This window comes from Monomorium pharaonis, chromosome 7 (assembly GCF_013373865.1).
Source record: "Monomorium pharaonis isolate MP-MQ-018 chromosome 7, ASM1337386v2, whole genome shotgun sequence".
Lineage (NCBI taxonomy): Eukaryota > Metazoa > Arthropoda > Insecta > Hymenoptera > Formicidae > Monomorium > Monomorium pharaonis.
Genome location: NC_050473.1, coordinates 12,317,379 through 12,335,405, shown reverse-complemented (window position 1 = coordinate 12,335,405; position 18,027 = coordinate 12,317,379). Strand labels below are relative to the sequence as shown.

Below are 18,027 nucleotides of genomic sequence, written 5' to 3'. Positions count from 1 at the left end.
AGCACGATTGTTTTGGTTCAATAAACTAAGATTTGAATGCTCGTTACATCCGATAATACGATTTCTATATCAACAAGTCGAGAGTCTCTCAGTCGTATTATCGCGTGATCGTAGCGTCAGCTGTTTTTTAGATCGGTAGGAGTAAAGATGAATTCCCATGCAGCGATCGAAATAAAGTAATGGGTTCAGGGATCCTATTCTTAAAAAATTGTACGAAAAAATTACGTATACGAAAATAATGCTGTGCATTCAACTGGTATATATCTTTTAGATCTCAAATTATAATACACTAATCGGTGGATGTTTTACTTTCGTATGCGAAATTTTTTCGTACGACTTCAAGAATGAAATCCTGATTCTCGAATATGTATGAAAAATGTTTGCATATAAAAGTGACGCGTTTGTTTATTGATATATATCTCTTACCGTATGAAAAATTTTTCGTATAGAAAAATGATGCTGCGCGTTTACTGATCTAATAAGGGTCGGTTGTTCCAACTTAGTAAACTTACCTATCAGATAAATATATGTTTGTCTTTATTTATTTAAGAAAAGAAATGAAGATAGACACATGCTTATCTAGTAGGTAAGTTTACCAAGAAGTTGGAACAACCAGCCCTTATTAGATCAGTAAACGCGCAGCATCATTTTTCTATACGAAAAATTTTTAATACAAATTTTTCATACGGTTTTTTTTATGGAGAACCGACTTTTTGCTACTGGATACTGAATACGGAAACACTTTCCGCGGAGCAAGATAATTACGCGATAACCCGTTGAATAGAGTTCAATTTTTTCCGCGCAGTGAAAAATTTGATTGGTTGTTGCATCAACTTTACCGCGCGTCCAATTAAAACCAATCAAAACATTCCAATATTTGATGATGCAATGGAATAAGCCAATAGAACCAAGTAGAACAGATGACGCATGGCGCGCTTGTGGAAATTCAGGCTAATGCGAAATGTTCAAGTTCATGTAACGAAAACTGAAATAATTCGTGATTAGTTCCGTTCTCGTTATATTATTCCACTACATGAGAATTTACTCTAAGGTTCATTACGCAGAAAGTGAAACAATATTGTTATTGTGTCAGTGCAATCAATTTCAAAGCAGTTATTTTAAATATATCTTACATTTTGCAAGAATAAAATATTTTCTATACAATTTGATAATTCGGCTAATTCAGAGAAAATTAGTATGGTTTGTATACAGTTTATCATGAGAGATTCTCAAGTGTATTTCGGTATACTGTAGTTTTCAATGAAACAATTAATAATGAATAGCATATTTGGTATAAGGCTTTTTAATATGTGATTGATGATTTATTTACATGTTTTTTTTTTCTAGATGATATCGGAAATTATTATTATGGCAAAGGGCATCCTATGAAGCCACATCGTATAAGGATGACACATAATCTACTCTTGAACTATGGAATTTATAAGAAGATGGAGATATATGTGAGAGAAGATATGATTATTGGAAAATATGTTTCAAAAATATGATTATTATAATTTATATTTTATATTGTTTAGCGACCTCATAAAGTTGCAGCCGAAGAAATGACAAAATTTCATTGTGATGACTATATCAGATTTTTAAGATCTATACGGCTAGACAACGTGACAGAGTATAGCAAACAAATGCAACAATGTGAGATAAATAAAATGTTTTTGAGTAATAACAGTTACATTTGACTAATATTATATTTTGAAATATTTTAATATTACTATTTTTACGGAACAGTTAACGTAGGAGAAGATTGTCCTGTCTTTGAAGGCTTGTACGAATTTTGTCAATTATCAGCTGGTGGAACTGTAGCTGCTGCTATAAAACTCAACAAGAAAGCCTCAGATATCTGCATTAATTGGAGCGGTGGCTTACATCATGCAAAAAAGAGCGAAGCTTCTGGTTTTTGCTATGTAAATGATATTGTACTTGGAATCTTGGAATTGCTAAAATATCATCAAAGAGTTTTGTACATTGACATTGATGTTCATCATGGTGATGGTATAGAAGAAGCTTTTTATACAACGGATAGAGTGATGACTGTCTCATTTCACAAGTATGGTGAATACTTCCCTGGTACAGGAGACCTTGATGATATAGGAACAGGAAAAGTAAAAGAATTAAACTGTAGTATTAGTAATGTTACCATTTATCTGAAAGTATCACTGTAAATACATTTTATTATTATTACTAATAGGGAAAGTACTATGCAGTTAATATACCTTTAAGGGATGGTATGAATGATGAAAGCTACGAATCAATTTTCATTCCTGTCATCTCTAAAGTGATGGAGACATTTCAACCTTCTGTTATTGTTTTACAGTGTGGAGCAGATTCATTGACAGGTAAGATTTTTTTTAAGAAGCTACTATTACAATAAAATTGCAAAACTTTTAATGCAAATATTAATCAATGTAGGCGATCGATTGGGATGTTTCAATTTAACTGTGAGAGGCCACGGCAAATGTGTAGAGTTTATAAAAAAATATAATTTACCTTTTTTGATGCTGGGAGGTGGTGGTTACACTATAAGAAATGTGTCCAGATGTTGGACATATGAGACATCAGTGGCTGTTGGATGTGAAATTGCTAATGAGCTTCCATATAATGATTACTTTGAATATTTCTGTCCTGACTTTAAATTGCACATTAGTCCTTCAAATATATTGAATCAAAACACTGCCGAATACCTTGACAAAATTAAGTAAGCTCGAATTTTCAATTCTTATGTTTTTATTACTTTGGTATATATTATGAATAAACTAATTTGTAATGCTTTTAATCATAGAACAAAGGTGTTTGAAAATTTGAGAATGTTACCTCATGCACCTGGCATACAAGTTCAGGTAATACCAGAGGATATCATTATTGAAGATTTAGAAACTGAAGAAAAGATGATTTTTGATGAAAGATTGCCTCAACGTGATTTAGATAAAAGGATACAACGTGAAAATGAGTATAGCGATAGTGAAGATGAGGGTGAAGGAGGGCGAAGAGATAACAGATCGTTTGAGGTAATGATTTTTATATTTTTTTTTAAGGCATCACAGAAGGCATAATGTAGAATGTGTAGATATTGTGACATTATTTCATATTAAAGGGGTTTACGAAGAGGCTGTGTTTGGAAAAAAATTCAAAAATGGATATGGATATTATGGATGTAAAGAAAGAGAATATAAGATCAGAGATGAAAGGTATTAAACTAATTTTTTATTTTATTTTTATAAATTATAGTTAATTTATTTATAGATATTATATAATAATTATATAACACTTTCTATTTAACTAGAAAATGTGAAGGATGAAAAAGTTGAATAAAGAAATAAAAAAGAAAACGAAGTTAATCTCTGATGAACAGCAACTTCAGAATTTTCATATCTGCACAGTTACCAAAATTCGAAAATAAAAGTCTAAAAATTAAGTATAGATAAGTTTAGATTATTTAAATGGAAAAAAAAAAAAAAAATCGACTTTTTAATGAATGCTATCATGCGGCACGTAAAAGTCTCTTTAGATACCAGTAATGTATCGTGTGTAATTTGCTTTATAGTAGGCCTATTCTGTAACTCTTAACGACAGTTTAGTATCGTTATAATTGTCGTTGCGTAGCTTTTTTGTCATATATAATATGTGCGCAACGACATTATAACGATATCGACACTGTCGTTAAAAGTTACGGAATAGGCCTACAGTAGTGCTATTCTGTAACTCGTTAAGAGATCGGTATCGTTATACAGTTTTTGCGTAGATATTTTATATAGTTATATAAATTATATAGTTATAAAAAAGCTGCGCAACGACAGTATAACGATACCGACACCTCTTGACGAGTTAGAATTGCACTACAGATAAAATCGACCTGTATGGAATTCAAATGTAAAAAGAAGTATTCATATAACAATGACAAGAATTTTTCCATTTTTATGAATGAAGTGAAAGCATTGATCTACAAACGAAATTATAAACGTATAGATTTTGTATATTATTATATATTTGTATTTTTGTATTTAATGAGATAAAGTTGTTTCAAAATACGCAACTAAGGTAAATTATTCTTATATTAAGATAAAAGCAAATAAAAAATCTCATATGTTTTATTAGCAACATGGTGTGACGTCTATGTGTGTTATTAAATTAATTAAATTGCTATTAAAGTGGAAGAAGATAATATTTCCGCCAAAGAGAGAATATGTTAATATTATACATATATTTGATTATAATATGTTCTGCACAATAGCTTACCTAAATGAAATGAATCCTATATACAACTTTTTATATCAGAATGATAATTTTAGAATTTTAGATTAGACATTACTTTAATTGCATCTCAAGGTTTTTGATTATTTCCAACAGAGTTTTCATCTGTACGTGATTACACAATCTGTCTTCCAATTTCTCTAAAGCCACTCCACCCTGCATAAATTCTGTCAAATTATAAAGTGTCCCATTCTGACCCAGTCTATGATCGGTCACGCGATCCTGATTGTAATTGTATGTTCTGATCTTTTCGTTTCTGAACTTCATTCCCATTTGCTTTTGTCGTAACTCACTTGTAAATGACGTTTGCTTGTTCAATTGCTGCTCATACAAAATGCTCCTTAATTTCTCCATTGCCATCTTTTTATTCTTATCTTGTGATCTATGTACTTGACAGGTAATGCTTGTTCCACTCGGCAGATGTGTTATTCTCACTGCCGAATCAGTGGTATTCACATGTTGACCACCTGCCCCAGATGATCTTTTTGTTTCTATTTTCAGATCCTTCTCATTGATTGCAATTTGTATTTCTGATGGCACTGGCAAAATTGCTACTGAGGCAGTACTAGTGTGTATCCGACCTAATCTTTCTGTGGCTGGTACTCGCTGTACTCGGTGTACACCACCCTCGTACTGGAACTTATCAACTTGATCACCAGATATCATAATACTGACATGTCTAATGCCCTTGTTGTCATTTATGTCTATGTCAATTACTTCATGATCTAAACCCAAGTATTTGGCATAACCCATGTACATATCATACAAATCCTTAACAAACAGCATTGCTTCCTGACCACCGACACCTGCTGTTATTTCGACAATGATGCTATTATAAAAGTCTTTATACATGTTTGTCAGTACTACGTTCAATAATCTCTCGTCCAATTCATTTAGTTGCTCTTTATATAATGCTTTTTCCTCCTCTGCTAATTTTTTCAACTCTATGTCTTGTTGTCCTGCAAAAAAAAATTTATCAAAAAATTTACCAAAACATTTTTTGTAAAATATTATAAATGACATAAATTGTAACAAGAATACCTAGATCATGCAAGTTCTGAATATTTTCCATGAGCTGCACTCTTTTGCTCAATAAACTGTCGGAAGCATTAAAATCGATAAAATCGAAAAAGTTATTATTTTTCCAAGACTTATTTTTGTACTCATTCGCGAGATAATCTAAAAATCTTTTAGTTTTATCCAGAACATTTGGTTTTGCATGGATATTGCAAAAATTTCTTGAAATCCAAATTTGGTTAGTTAATGTATGTTCTTGAGACTCTATTCGATTTACAAGCTTCGAATATCGCCAATAACTGTCGAATTTGCATCTTCGAATTAGCAAAGACATCCTGCGAGTCTGTATATAAACAGTACAGCTGTTAATTCTGTCGGCCGGAATGGAGATCTCCAATCTCATATGATCTCATACGGGAGATAAACAAATCGCCTAGTAACGCCATCTAAATTTCTCTCCTCACCTCTTCCCTTTCGTTCATTATTTAAAAACCCTTATTTAAATTTGGAGTTTAAATTAAAAAAACAACATTACACTTTGAAATTTATATAGTTTTATGTGATATCCGTATAATTAAAAAAAATCGTAATATTATACCAAGGGCTATTATAATCGCTCAAACTTTCGCAGAGAGACGTAACTTCTATAAGACCGACCGTCGTTAATATCGGTATACCGGTAATGAAATAATGATCGGGTGGGGAGGAGGGAGGAAAAAAGGAAAGAAATGGAAGAAAAATTTAGATGGCGATATTGGCCAACTTATTGACGCATGCGTTTTGTTCGCACTGACATCAAAAGCGCCGACACGGCGGAGAGTCGTGCCGCTGTATACTGAATTCTCAAGGAGTGGTAGTTGGTGGTCATTGGTCATTGGTGGTAGTGGTAGTTGGTAGTCGGTAGTCGGTAGGTAGCGCGTGGTGGTGTATTTCTCGTTAATTGTGAGTGCGACGTTGTGATCGCGTGGGAGAGTCGCCCGGCAGTTTGCGCGAACAATCGGTCATTATTGGCAGATGCTCTAAAACAAACTGACAAGTGCTTCCCACAGTCAGCTGATAACGATGGTGACCATAAACGCGGATCTGCAGCGCGAGCGCGAGAGATGCAGCTTCAATCCCGCGGAACTTACAACTTTCTGGGACGGCAGCACAGAGAAAACGTCTCTTCGGCGCGAGTTAGGTTCGTCGTCTCGCTGATTAATTTGCGCATTTTAGTCACGGTATCTCCACATCGTACGGCGTACTGGCGTAGCATTCTGGCATTTTTTTCTCGCTGCAAGGAGCTGCGTGAAATGTCAACGCCCAATCGCAGAGCTATTTATCAGCTATTACTCACTCCTTGGCGATAAATCGCTGAATCTTTCACGTCACATTTCGCCTTGAATTGCTTTATCGTACAAGAACTAGATTTATATTATATTTATTCTTGGGTTGACTTGTGATTTTCCTTTAACTTTTAATATCTTGGTCGACAAAATAAGATAGATAAACAGATAACACTAATTTAATTTAATATAGTAATATATAGTAATAGTAATTCATTTATTTTGAAAAAAATAGAAAAAGAATCATCGTAAGTTATATAATGAGATTCTTTAAACACGAATGACCGCGTGAAGCTTATTATGAATAGAAAGGCTTGTAATTTTCTTTAGTATTCCTGAGGATATGTATTGAATTAGTAGAAAGTGTGAAAGGCACGAAAGTTATATACTTATGACTGAGCATTTTTTCGGTTTTTTGCAACCAATCACACGAATAAGTGATTTTTTTCAATATGTCTATTTCTTTATTCGTAATAATATTGTCCTTAATAATTAATATTAATAATTTTTATAACATGCCAATTTTTTTTAAATTGTTTCTCTCTCTCTCTCTCTCTCTCTCTCTCTCTGCGTGCTTGTGCGTGTATCATCTCTGTATAGATGTAATCTTTTTAATTCCTATCCTTACTTTTTCTGACATCATTCTCCAAATCTCCATGTATAATTTCACGTTTGTAATAATTACATAAACAATGTTAGTAAATCCAGACGGTAAAAAAAAACATTTATATGATTATGTATCGTTATCAGCAAAAAATTTTTTCTCACTACTGTTTCTTCCGGCATGTACATACTTATTTCGTTCTCCATGAGTTGTGTTCGCGTTTATAAGTTTGCGCGCTCGAGAATAGAGTAATTATTTTGTAAGGAAATAGTAATTAATTTTGTATATAAGTTGCAGAAATTTCGATTATGCAGAAATGACTACCAATAGAAGTATTTTGGTATCGCACATATTTATCTATTTTTTTCATCTGTTGAGATAAATAAATATATAAATCTTTTTGTGTAACTTTTAGTTCTAATTAAAGACTATTTATTAGTTAATTTTTTAACTGTGTTAACGATTAACTTATACGCACACACACAATATTTTACACACACACAACACACGCGCGCGCACGCATGCACGCACAGAGAGAGAGAGAGAGAGAGAGAGAGAGAGAGAGAGAGAGAGAGAGAGAGAGAGAGAGAGAACATATTGGAATTTGTAAACTGTATAGTTAAAATTACTTCAATGTTGTTTTGTAGATAATAATTTGTATTTTACTAACAACTATTATATAATAATTATAGAATTTATCTGATTAGTTTTGATATATTTTATATATAGTAAGATTATATAATAAATGTTTTAGCATATAAATATTCAAATAATTATCATAATAAAGTGTTAAATAAACTTTTTTGACTTCAATATATTTATGGTATATTTATATTATCATATATAAAGTACTAGAGAAACATCTATGTTGCTACTGGAATTTAAAATCATTGATTACGTTCCAAAAATTAAAAGTTAATGTTAGAATATAGTAAATCTTTAGAATTGCGATTTTTTTATATGAATTGATAAGAACTTGATAAATATCATAATGCAGAGAGCATAACAGCATTTGTCACAAGACATTCGGTTTAATGTTCAACGCGAGATTAAATATCTCAAACATCACATTTTCTACATTGGACTTTACACCTCGCTACATTTATCTATCTATCGTGGTTATTAATATAACACGAATGACTTGCGGGAAAATTGTTATTTGACATTATAATAACAGCTAGGTGAAATATGTAGATTGAAACAGCAATATTTCTTCCATTCATTTTTCGTTACATTTATTGTTATTTTAAGCAAAACATCTTTTAGTAAGGGTATATTGAGAAAATGTATTTTTGTTATTCTCGATTAAAAAGCTGTATAAAAAATTAATCTATGGTTGAAAAAAAGGTAATTATAGAGGAGAGGGGCTTCCTCACCGATTTGGCTGTAATTTCACTATTTTGTATATTTCGGTGCGTAGAACACGAATCTGCAAGGAAAAATCATCGCTCTCAATTAGGAAAAAAGTTATTAAGCACTAAAGTTGACAGTTGCGTGGTTAGGATTTCTGTCATATGATATAGGCTGCGGTCCACTTGACGCTACAAATGCTTCGAAGCGTTTAATTAACCAATCGAAACAAAGATTCTTATGAATTGACCAATCAAAGAATGCTTCGAAACGTTTGTAGCGTCAAGTGGACCGTAGCCATATATCTGACCATGCGCAGTGACGTAATCGCGCGAAATTTAAAATATGTTAAAGTGTAATTGAATAGGTCATTTTTGTTTAAATAATTTAATCAACATTTTAAATTGTTATTTCTAACAATTCCTATCGCGCCACTATGAAAATAGTTTGTTTTCCTTAATATGCAGTTTTGTTGCACTGAATATATCATACTATACTGAATTAACTGATTGAAAAAGATAATTGAAATACAGTTTATGCTCTTTTTTAAAAGCAGAGAATGATGGATATATTGAAAAGTTTTTATGCGAAATCAAATAATAGTACATAAATTATACCACATTATACTGTAATATTTCTTTATTATAAATATTTATTTATTAATTAATTTTGCGTGGATTAAAATTTAAATCTAATATTTCTTTGAAATATACGCTGTAACTGTAAACTCGGCTACGGCGATTTTTTCCAAATTCCTACAAATTATGAAAAACGTTAATAACATTTATTTAATGTACTTATGAACAATAAATAAAAGCTTTACCTCGTGATTTAAATAAAGAAATTAACTTATCTTTGATATTGCGTCTTCTTTCATTTGTGTGTGCATTTTTTTAAGTAAAGCTTAAAATCTCATGTAAAAAATCTTCTGAAATTGCATTTAAATATGCAAAATTTACAGTAATTATGCATATATGTTGTCAGGGTCATTATTCTGAACAACTTTTCCCTATACATGTTACCGTCGCTCGACCTTAGTTTCCGAGTTATACACAAAAATTTTTTTTTTTTAATTTCTTGTTTTAATTTCATTAGTTTTGAAACAGAGAGGAGAGTAGAGTGCAGAAAACGTGTGGAAAGGGTGCAGGGGGAGAGGCTTCGTCCCTCTGCTTTGCTCTGTAAGTAGGGGGAAGGTGTAAAAAAGGGTAAAAAATATTTAAAAATGTACCGTTGTTTTCTCACTAATATGGAATGAAATTTGTGAAAAGTCGTAAGTTATATGGTATAGAGAACGCGTGGGCAAAGAAGGGGCGGTGCCCCTTTCCTTGCACCCCTTCCCCATAATTTTTTCTAACTCTAACCCACCAATTTTATGTCGCTATTTGGTTAATGCGAAAACATTGGAAACGAACAGCGTGGAAAGTCGCAAACCTATATGATACTGTACAAGCGAGGACGTCGTTTACGTTTCATAAATACGATACATGATATCAGTGCTTTACGTAAAGTAAACGACATCTACACTTGTACAGTAACACATAGGTTTGCGACTTTCCACGCTGTTCATTTCCAATGTTTTCGCATTAACCAAATAGCGACATAAAATTGGTGGTTAGAGTTAGAAAAATTACGGAAGGGGGTGCAGGAGAAGGGGCTGCGCCCCTCCCCCGCTCATGCGTTCTCTGCACAACCCTTTGTGAATTTCCAAGTGAAATGAAATTCTCATTATTATCAAATACCCGTATTATAATTTTTGAACTTTAATCGCTAATAACTTTTTAACGAGTCGCGACCGACAATTGATTGAAGGTAAAGGTAACTCAGAATCATGACCTTGACAATACATGTCAAGGTCAAAGTGATCGGTGAGGTTGCTCTCTATCAGCATAATTACCAAATTTACTATTATCATACGTTTGTGATCCGTCAAGTTTTTATCCCAAAATATTTTTCTAATAAATTTTGGCCATGTATTAGCATTTCCAACTACGTTTTGTTCTCTGAGCCAAGGATTATTATTCATTTGTTCTATTGAATAAGCCATATCTTTAAGAGGATGCTAAACTGCCTGTGAAACTTGATCGAGGTCGATAACGTAGAGTCGTTCGTTTATTTTTGTTTATAAAAATATTTGGTTTAAAATACAAATTATGTACCTTATATGTACAAATGAATGGCATATCTCAGTTCAGAATAGATTGAGGAATAAGACTATATTCATCAAATTACGATTAGAAGCCATAAAAAAAGTTATTTGTGTGATCAAATTTTATTTATCTAAGCGCTTTTACTACAGATTTTTGAAAATTTGATCATATAAACAACTTTTTTACGGTTTTTAATCGTAATTTGACGAATATAATCTTATTCTTCAATCTATTCTGAAGTGAGGGATGCCATGTTTTTAAATTTTACAATTACGTAAATGACTAATTAAAAATCGCAAAAAGCAATCTTTTTCGACAATATTTAGATTCGTCGAATGGAAAATTGATTTTACAATTTTCAATAAGAAGCAGCAACGTAATCCTAATTTATCCAAAAATTTTTAACCGAATCTTTTTCTATAGCCATATAAAAAAAGTAGCTTATTATATATAAATCTCATTTAATCATTTAATTTGGTTCGACCATGTAAAATCGTTTGATTCAATTATTTTATCTAATTTATTTAATCATTCATTATACTGTTAAGTATCGATTGGATTTGCATAGCTTGTATTGCTGTCAGAATTTATTTGCATTTGTTAATATGAAAATTTATTACATCTCTTTTAAGTAGTAATTCAAACTTGCTGTTTTCAGAAAACTTTTTTCTAAGTGATCCGCTTCTGCACGACAGAATTCCTGCGAAATACAAGAGTCACAAGGAAATTTACGAGGATGCGATAATGAAAGGATGCCGAGTGTTACAGAAAGTACAACAATTAAACAACTCGGGGAAAGGTGGCATGGACGTTTTTTCGTAAGATATTTAGATATGCAATAAATAATGTTTTATGTTATACCTTGAAAGAATTTTATATTAAATGTAATATATTCAAGTTGAAAGAACGGTAGCAACTTAGGATCAAAAGGAAACGATTGAAATCGGCCTTTATTGTTATTGTTGGGTCTGCTGAATTTGAATATAAAACTTAAAATTGTTAAAAATTTGAACAACTTTGTGAAAACACAATTTTTCTATAAATCATGTTCTGCAGTAAATATTTTTAGATAAACAAATAGTAACTTTGAATGAAAAGACTAAAATGTCTCACGAAGAAAAATATTTCCTAAATATGAACTCTTACAAATCTAAGGCTGCGTTCCGAAATTCATTGTCAGTACTAAAAGTCTATAGTTCATGTTACGTGTACTATGCATTTTCAGTACTGGCAGTAAATTTCGGAATGCAGCCTAAAAAAGCGTTATTTGACAAGCATCTATGATGCTCTGTAGACAAATTTTAGGAGGCATGTTAGGCTCGGCGATACTGAAGGACGGCAATCCATTGACGCTGCATTTTGTGATGTTTATACCGGCTGTTATGGGACAGGGCACCGTTGAACAGCAAGGACACTGGATATCCAGAGCTTGGAACTGCAATATCATCGGTACTTATGCCCAAGTATGTTTTTTTATTAATCATAAATTTATATCATGATTTACTATTTCTAATTATTTTTTTATTATTTCTAATATGTATGTATTTTTCATTAAAATATTTAAAAACCCGTTTAATCTTTAGAATAATAAAACTTATTTTTAGACAGAGCTTGGTCATGGCACGTTTATTAGAGGTTTAGAGACTACAGCGACCTATGATCCTGAAACTAGAGAATTTATATTAAATAGTCCGACTTTAACATCGTACAAGTGGTGGCCTGGTGGTTGTAAGTTTTTTTTCCGTTCAGAATTAATACATATTTGATTCACTCTTGAAACTCATAAAAAATAAAATACTTTTAGTGGGTCATACGGCTAATTATGCGATTGTCGTTGCACAATTATATACGAAAGGAGAATGCAGAGGTATCCATGCTTTTATCGTGCAACTCAGGGATGAGGATACTCATGAACCTTTACAAGGTACGTAAAGTCATAAACGCCATTTTACAAGTACATTTTATATTTTCCACCAAATATCGCGTTTACAAACGACAAAAGGATTTGTCGTTTTAAAAGACAACTTACTTTTTTCAGGTATAAAGATCGGTGAAATCGGTACCAAGTTAGGAATGAATGCAACTAATAATGGTTTTCTCGGTTTCGAAAACGTTAGAATACCACGTGAGCATATGCTGATGAAAAATTCTCAGGTAATGATGAGTAGGAGGTGGGAGGGAGAATGAAAGAATAGAAAAATAAAACATCCATGATTACTTAATGAAAAATCTTATGTAAAAGTTTAAAAGTCTAATTATCTGAATTTTCAGGTGCTAGAGGATGGAACTTACGTGAAGGCGCCTAGTGATAAACTCACGTATGGTACAATGATGTTCGTTCGAGTGGTATTAGTACGCGATATCTCGAACTACCTGTCAAAAGCGGTGACAATAGCTATTAGATACAGCGCAGTGAGACGACAGAGTCAAATAAAAGTCGAGTATGTAATAAAAAAGAAAATTAATAACACGATAGCATTTATCATTAGCAGAAAATTCTAAAAGTTTATATCATTATTTTCTGTACTAGACATAAATATATTGTTATTCTCGATACTAAATATGTACAGATATTAAGACAAATCGTATTGCAAATCAGATTTGCTTATCTTTTTCTTTACATTCAGTGTAGCAATCGGTTACTCTACGGACTAAATTATAGACTAAAATATTAATATTAATATAAAGAATTTTAAAGTAGGTAAATAGTTTAGATTTGCACTTTAACTGTTTTATTTTGAAAGCTAATAGTGATTTGAAAAGTTTTCTTATTTCTTTTTCCTGAAAGTCAATACAGAGTTCTGTTTCTGTTTAGCGATATAAGTTGTTTTCATTGTTTTGTCTTTGTTATTCAATAAAATGCTAAGTAGCGCGTGCGTAGCGTTGTTCTGCCTTGTTCTAGTGAATGCTAAAAAAATTAAAAGAATATTCGCATCACTTGAATTATTAAATAGAAAGCACCCGTATATTTTATTGTCCGTGACAAATTTGTGAAAATTTTCATTAAAAAATGGTATATATCTTAATGCAATTTAAAAATGTTTTTCTTTTCAATTTATTTCAGTGAGCCAGAATCGCAAATTATGAATTATGTTACACAACAATATAAATTATTTCCCAATCTTGCTGCGTGTTTCGCATTTCGAATGTGCGCTGACTGGATTTGGGAGATGTATAACAATGTGACAGCTGAATTAGATCAGGGAGAGCTGGAAAGATTACCTGAGGTATATATTAAAATATGTTATTATAAAAGTAGAAAATAGTAAATTATTATTATCTCAGACTTTATATATTGAAAGAATTGATTTAAAGTTTAAATAATTTTCTGTTACTAGAAAAAAACATTTTATTTTTCAGTTGCATGCGCTAGCATGTTGTCTAAAGGCAGTTGCATCTTCGGACGGAGCTACTGGCATTGAACAGTTACGATTGGCATGTGGTGGACATGGTTATATGGATGCGAGCAACTTGCCAGCAATTTATGGTTTAGTAACTGCTACTTGCACTTACGAAGGCGAAAACACGGTTCTGCTATTGCAAACGGCTAGATATCTGGTGAAAGCTTGGAGACAAGCTGTTGGCGGTGAACCGTTGCCGCCGACTGTCGAATATTTAGTTGTTCTTTCACGTGGAATAAAACAACGTCCTTGGAAAAATACTTTATCTTGTATTGTGCAAGCACATCAAGCAGTTGCTGCAGGGTAAATATGTGTACACACGCACACACACACACACGCGCGCGCGCGCGCGCACAGGGTGAAAGCTAACCGGCAGCCAATCCGTAATAGAAAGATAGACGAGATCGAGATGAACATAAAAATCCAATATTGTCTTGGGTTAGGTTAGGTCCACCAATAATCAAGATATTAATTTTTCAAATTATACGAATGAGAGCGCACCGTAGGAAAAGCTGAGCCGCTCGAGCTGTAGCGTGGCCTACTGTGTCAAGCATTGGCTGCCACCGCGGTGGGGCGAGATGCGAGGGCGGCGAAGCACAGGCAGCGGTTCTTCCCTCTCCCCTTCCCCCCGGCGCTTATGGTGTAAGAATACCAGGTAAACCATTCCCGTGGATGCGCAGTAATTTAATAACCAATCAGCAATGATCCAGAATGCAAGAATCCAATATGACTGCATTCAGTACATCGGAGTGTTCCTGAGCATTCCTATGCGATAGCCTGAGTAATTTTGTGCAATAGCCTGCGTTATTGAGTAAAACCAAAACTACGAGCAACATTAAAAACATACTGTAAGATTTGTAAGTGATTTTATAAAAAATATAGCTGTGTATTGTATAAGATGTATGTAGCAAGAGAGATTAAACGTTTATGTATATATTTCAGAGTGTTCTGTGCACGATAGTCTTGTAAGCAAAGTCACAAATCACATAAAAAAACACTTAAGACCTGTAAGTGTATGCAAATAATATGCAATTAATTCAACTTTTTAATTTCGCGCTTGCATTCTGGGCCTTTTTTTATTGGTTCACTTATACGTGACTTATATTGACATCATGGCATCATGCGCAATGGTTTACCTTGTACATTTACACCATGCCGGCGCTGGCAGCCAATGCTTGACAGTGGGCCGCACTACAGTTCGAGCGGTTCGGCCTCTTCCCACGGCGCGCTCTCATTCGCATAATTTGAAAAATAATACATCAATTATTGGTGGACCTAACCCAAGACAATATTAGACTTCTATGTTCATTTCGATTCCTTCTACCTTTTTACGAGCGTTAACCCACACGTTTTGGGACACCCTATGTATATATACATATATATATATGTGTGTGTGTGTGTGTGTGTGTGTGTGTGTGTGTGTGTGTGTGTGTGTGTATGTATATATGAAAGAAATATACGTGCATAAAAAATGAAAACATGAAAACTTGTTAATCAACGTAAAACAGTATTGTAAGAGCATCACAATTTATAATTTGTTTTATAGCAAGATTCGTTTGGCAACAGAAAACATGGATCGCAGAATACGCAGTGGTGCATCACCAGAAGACGCGTGGAATCAAACTAGCATTGAATTAGCACATTGCGCAGAATCTCATTGCCGAGCTTTCTTAGTGATGAGATTTGTTGAAAATGTTAGAGGATTGACATCCGTATCTAAGCAGCTTCGCGAGGTTTTAACGCAACTTTGCGAATTGTATTCGATATATTGGGTACTACAACGGCTTGGAGACTTTCTTCGTGTTAGTGTCCTTTAAAAATTAAAATTGTCAGAATTGTTATAATTACCAAATCACTTCATTAACATGACAATGCAATTTGTAATTACAGTTTTCCTGTCTAAGTAATGAAGATGTTCCGGCGCTCCAGGCACGCTTCGAAGAGATGCTTGCTGCAATCCGTCCAAATGCTGTCGGTATCGTCGATGGTTTCAATATTCGTGACGAGATCCTCGCATCCGCGCTCGGCGCATATGATGGCAATGTGTATCAGCGTCTCTTTGATGAAGCAATGAAAAGTCCTTTAAATCAGGAAAGTGTTAACCAATCCTTCCATAAATATCTCAAGCCTTTCCTTAAAAGTAATTTATAGTCGTATTATGTTTATCACAAAGTAGTCAGCTAACAAGTTCCATTATAATGAGTAAGACCATTTTAAAACTTCATTTCAATAGATTTGCATAGAATATTTGTCAACATTATTCAGACGCAAAATTAATTAGCATATTTTCTAATGCGGGACATGGTAATCATTATAATTGCAAATGATGCGATAGATCTAGTGAATGATCTTAATTTTAAAGCCCCTCTTTTCTCTTTTCATAACCGTTATATTAAAGAGAAGAATCACACGGCCAAAAGCAAGCCAAAAAAATGTTTTACCCACAAAATATAATCTCATATATACATCGAGTACTTTACTCAATATGAATACTCGATATGAAAAATTTTACAATTAATTCAGATGAGCAACAGAAGAAATTTGACGAAGCCTCTTATCAACATTTGTCACTTTTTAAAATCAATTATACATCGATCGTCTGTCGTTAAATGCTCATAACGATTTACTAACAATTAAACTAGATCATTTTAAGTCTGTTTTTCAACGTTCTCAGAAATGCATAATGTTATCTAAATGTCTCAAATTCAATGCTGAAGAAGGCCTAAGTAAATCGAAACATGTGTATGTTTTGATTTACTTAGGCACTCAATTCATATGAGATTAAATTATATACTATAGATAAAACATCTTTTTGCTTCGCTTTTGGCCATGGTACTTCTTTTCCATTGCTTGACATATAACGAGCCTCTATTTATTATACTTAAAGTTAAACGCCCGTTAAAATATTTAAAAAAATTATTTTTAAGAATATTTTTCTCTCATAAAATAAATCGAAATAAATTAATTTTTTGCGTGCTATTACACGCTCAATAATAATATAGAGTTAGTAAAATATACAGAAAACTTTTCTGGGCTCGTGGACTGATAAATAATTATAAATTAATCAATTCATATTAAATTGCATCTTTATTTACTAATGTAGAATAATAAAAAGACCACTTTCGATATATTTTTTAGCGATCCCTATTAGTGAATTCGAGTTAGCATACAAAAAATTGTTTTTCTTGTATATTATAAGAAAAAAATTTAAATCTGTATGACTATAGTGAGAAAATGGAAGCTTTAAATATAACAAAAAAGGTTTCATTCACTTTATACGATATAAATAATATAAATAATTCTCGCACAATATAATATTACGTATTGATCTTATATGGTGATATATACATGATGTTTCTTGTAAACGTCAATGCTTTAAAAATAAACTCGGAATCAAACGTGTGCAGAATATATAAATTTAAATTATGTTAATTTTTTAGTTTTTATATACACGCGCACACATTTTGAACATTGTTTAAAATTTATTGCTTCATCAAACTTGCAAAATAAAGCTTAAACAACTTACTTTTACTTGGAACTTTTAGGTTCACTTTATGAAATTATATCGAAATTATATAATTAATAATCATTCTGTATACGTTAAAACGTTTGTATCTTAAAAGACATTTTTATACGACGCAGTTTAACAAAAACACATTTATAAAATTAATGAAAACGTATTTGTCTATTATACATTTATCGACATCTGTATTAATATTGATTGTTTTATGTATTACGTATAAAGTATTTTCTACGTTTATAAATCAATCTTAAAAAATGTGATTGATATTTTTGATAGTGATATTTTATAAGATATAAAGATATAATATTAATAATAAATATATGTAAAATAAGGACACATAAAGTATTGTTCTGCAAATGATAATATTAATAAAAGAAAAATTTTTACAGTTAAA

At 32.3% G+C, this 18,027-nt stretch overlaps 3 protein-coding genes across 6 annotated transcripts in view; 2 read left to right on the top strand and 1 right to left on the bottom strand.

Moving 5' to 3' along the window:
- LOC105834876 (histone deacetylase HDAC1) overlaps positions 1-4,905 on the top strand; it is a 5,192-nt gene extending 287 nt beyond the window's left edge. The window contains exons 2-9 of one of the 4 annotated variants that reach the window (XM_012677698.2): positions 1,348-1,460; positions 1,536-1,653; positions 1,747-2,120; positions 2,207-2,354; positions 2,428-2,713; positions 2,798-3,023; positions 3,110-3,203; positions 4,768-4,905. In XM_012677698.2, the coding sequence (XP_012533152.2) occupies positions 1,348-1,460; positions 1,536-1,653; positions 1,747-2,120; positions 2,207-2,354; positions 2,428-2,713; positions 2,798-3,023; positions 3,110-3,203; positions 4,768-4,781 (1,373 nt within the window). In that variant the 3' untranslated portion in view covers positions 4,782-4,905. Of the gene's footprint in view, positions 1-1,347; positions 1,461-1,535; positions 1,654-1,746; positions 2,121-2,206; positions 2,355-2,427; positions 2,714-2,797; positions 3,024-3,109; positions 3,476-4,767 lie in introns of those variants that run through there. The other 3 variants (XM_012677697.3, XM_012677699.2, XM_028188734.2) reach the window with 3 other exon arrangements.
- LOC105834877 (peptide chain release factor 1-like, mitochondrial) lies at positions 3,039-6,350 on the bottom strand. Its single transcript, XM_012677700.3, has 2 exons — positions 5,308-6,350; positions 3,039-5,225 (listed from the first exon to the last, which is right to left on the bottom strand). The coding sequence occupies exons 1-2, from the start codon at positions 5,684-5,686 to the stop codon at positions 4,321-4,323; spliced, it is 1,284 nt and encodes a 427-aa protein (XP_012533154.1). The 5' UTR covers positions 5,687-6,350; the 3' UTR covers positions 3,039-4,320.
- Positions 6,346-18,027, top strand: LOC105834875 (probable peroxisomal acyl-coenzyme A oxidase 1). Its single transcript, XM_012677696.3, has 11 exons — positions 6,346-6,463; positions 11,368-11,527; positions 12,004-12,172; positions 12,314-12,437; positions 12,514-12,633; positions 12,748-12,863; positions 12,981-13,150; positions 13,774-13,936; positions 14,070-14,413; positions 15,657-15,912; positions 16,001-18,027. The coding sequence occupies exons 1-11, from the start codon at positions 6,346-6,348 to the stop codon at positions 16,259-16,261; spliced, it is 2,001 nt and encodes a 666-aa protein (XP_012533150.1). The 3' UTR covers positions 16,262-18,027.

Coding starts and splice junctions, on each gene's coding strand:
- LOC105834875 (XM_012677696.3), top strand. CDS start 6,346: ATGGTGACCATAAACGCGGATCTGCAGCGCGAGCGCGAGAGATGCAGC. Junction 12,173..12,313: donor TCATCGGTACTTATGCCCAA/GTATGTTTTTTT, acceptor ACTTATTTTTAG/ACAGAGCTTGGTCATGGCAC. Junction 13,151..13,773: donor CAGAGTCAAATAAAAGTCGA/GTATGTAATAAA, acceptor AATTTATTTCAG/TGAGCCAGAATCGCAAATTA.
- LOC105834877 (XM_012677700.3), bottom strand. CDS start 5,686: ATGAGATTGGAGATCTCCATTCCGGCCGACAGAATTAACAGCTGTACT. Junction 5,226..5,307: donor TCAGAACTTGCATGATCTAG/GTATTCTTGTTA, acceptor TTTTTTTTGCAG/GACAACAAGACATAGAGTTG.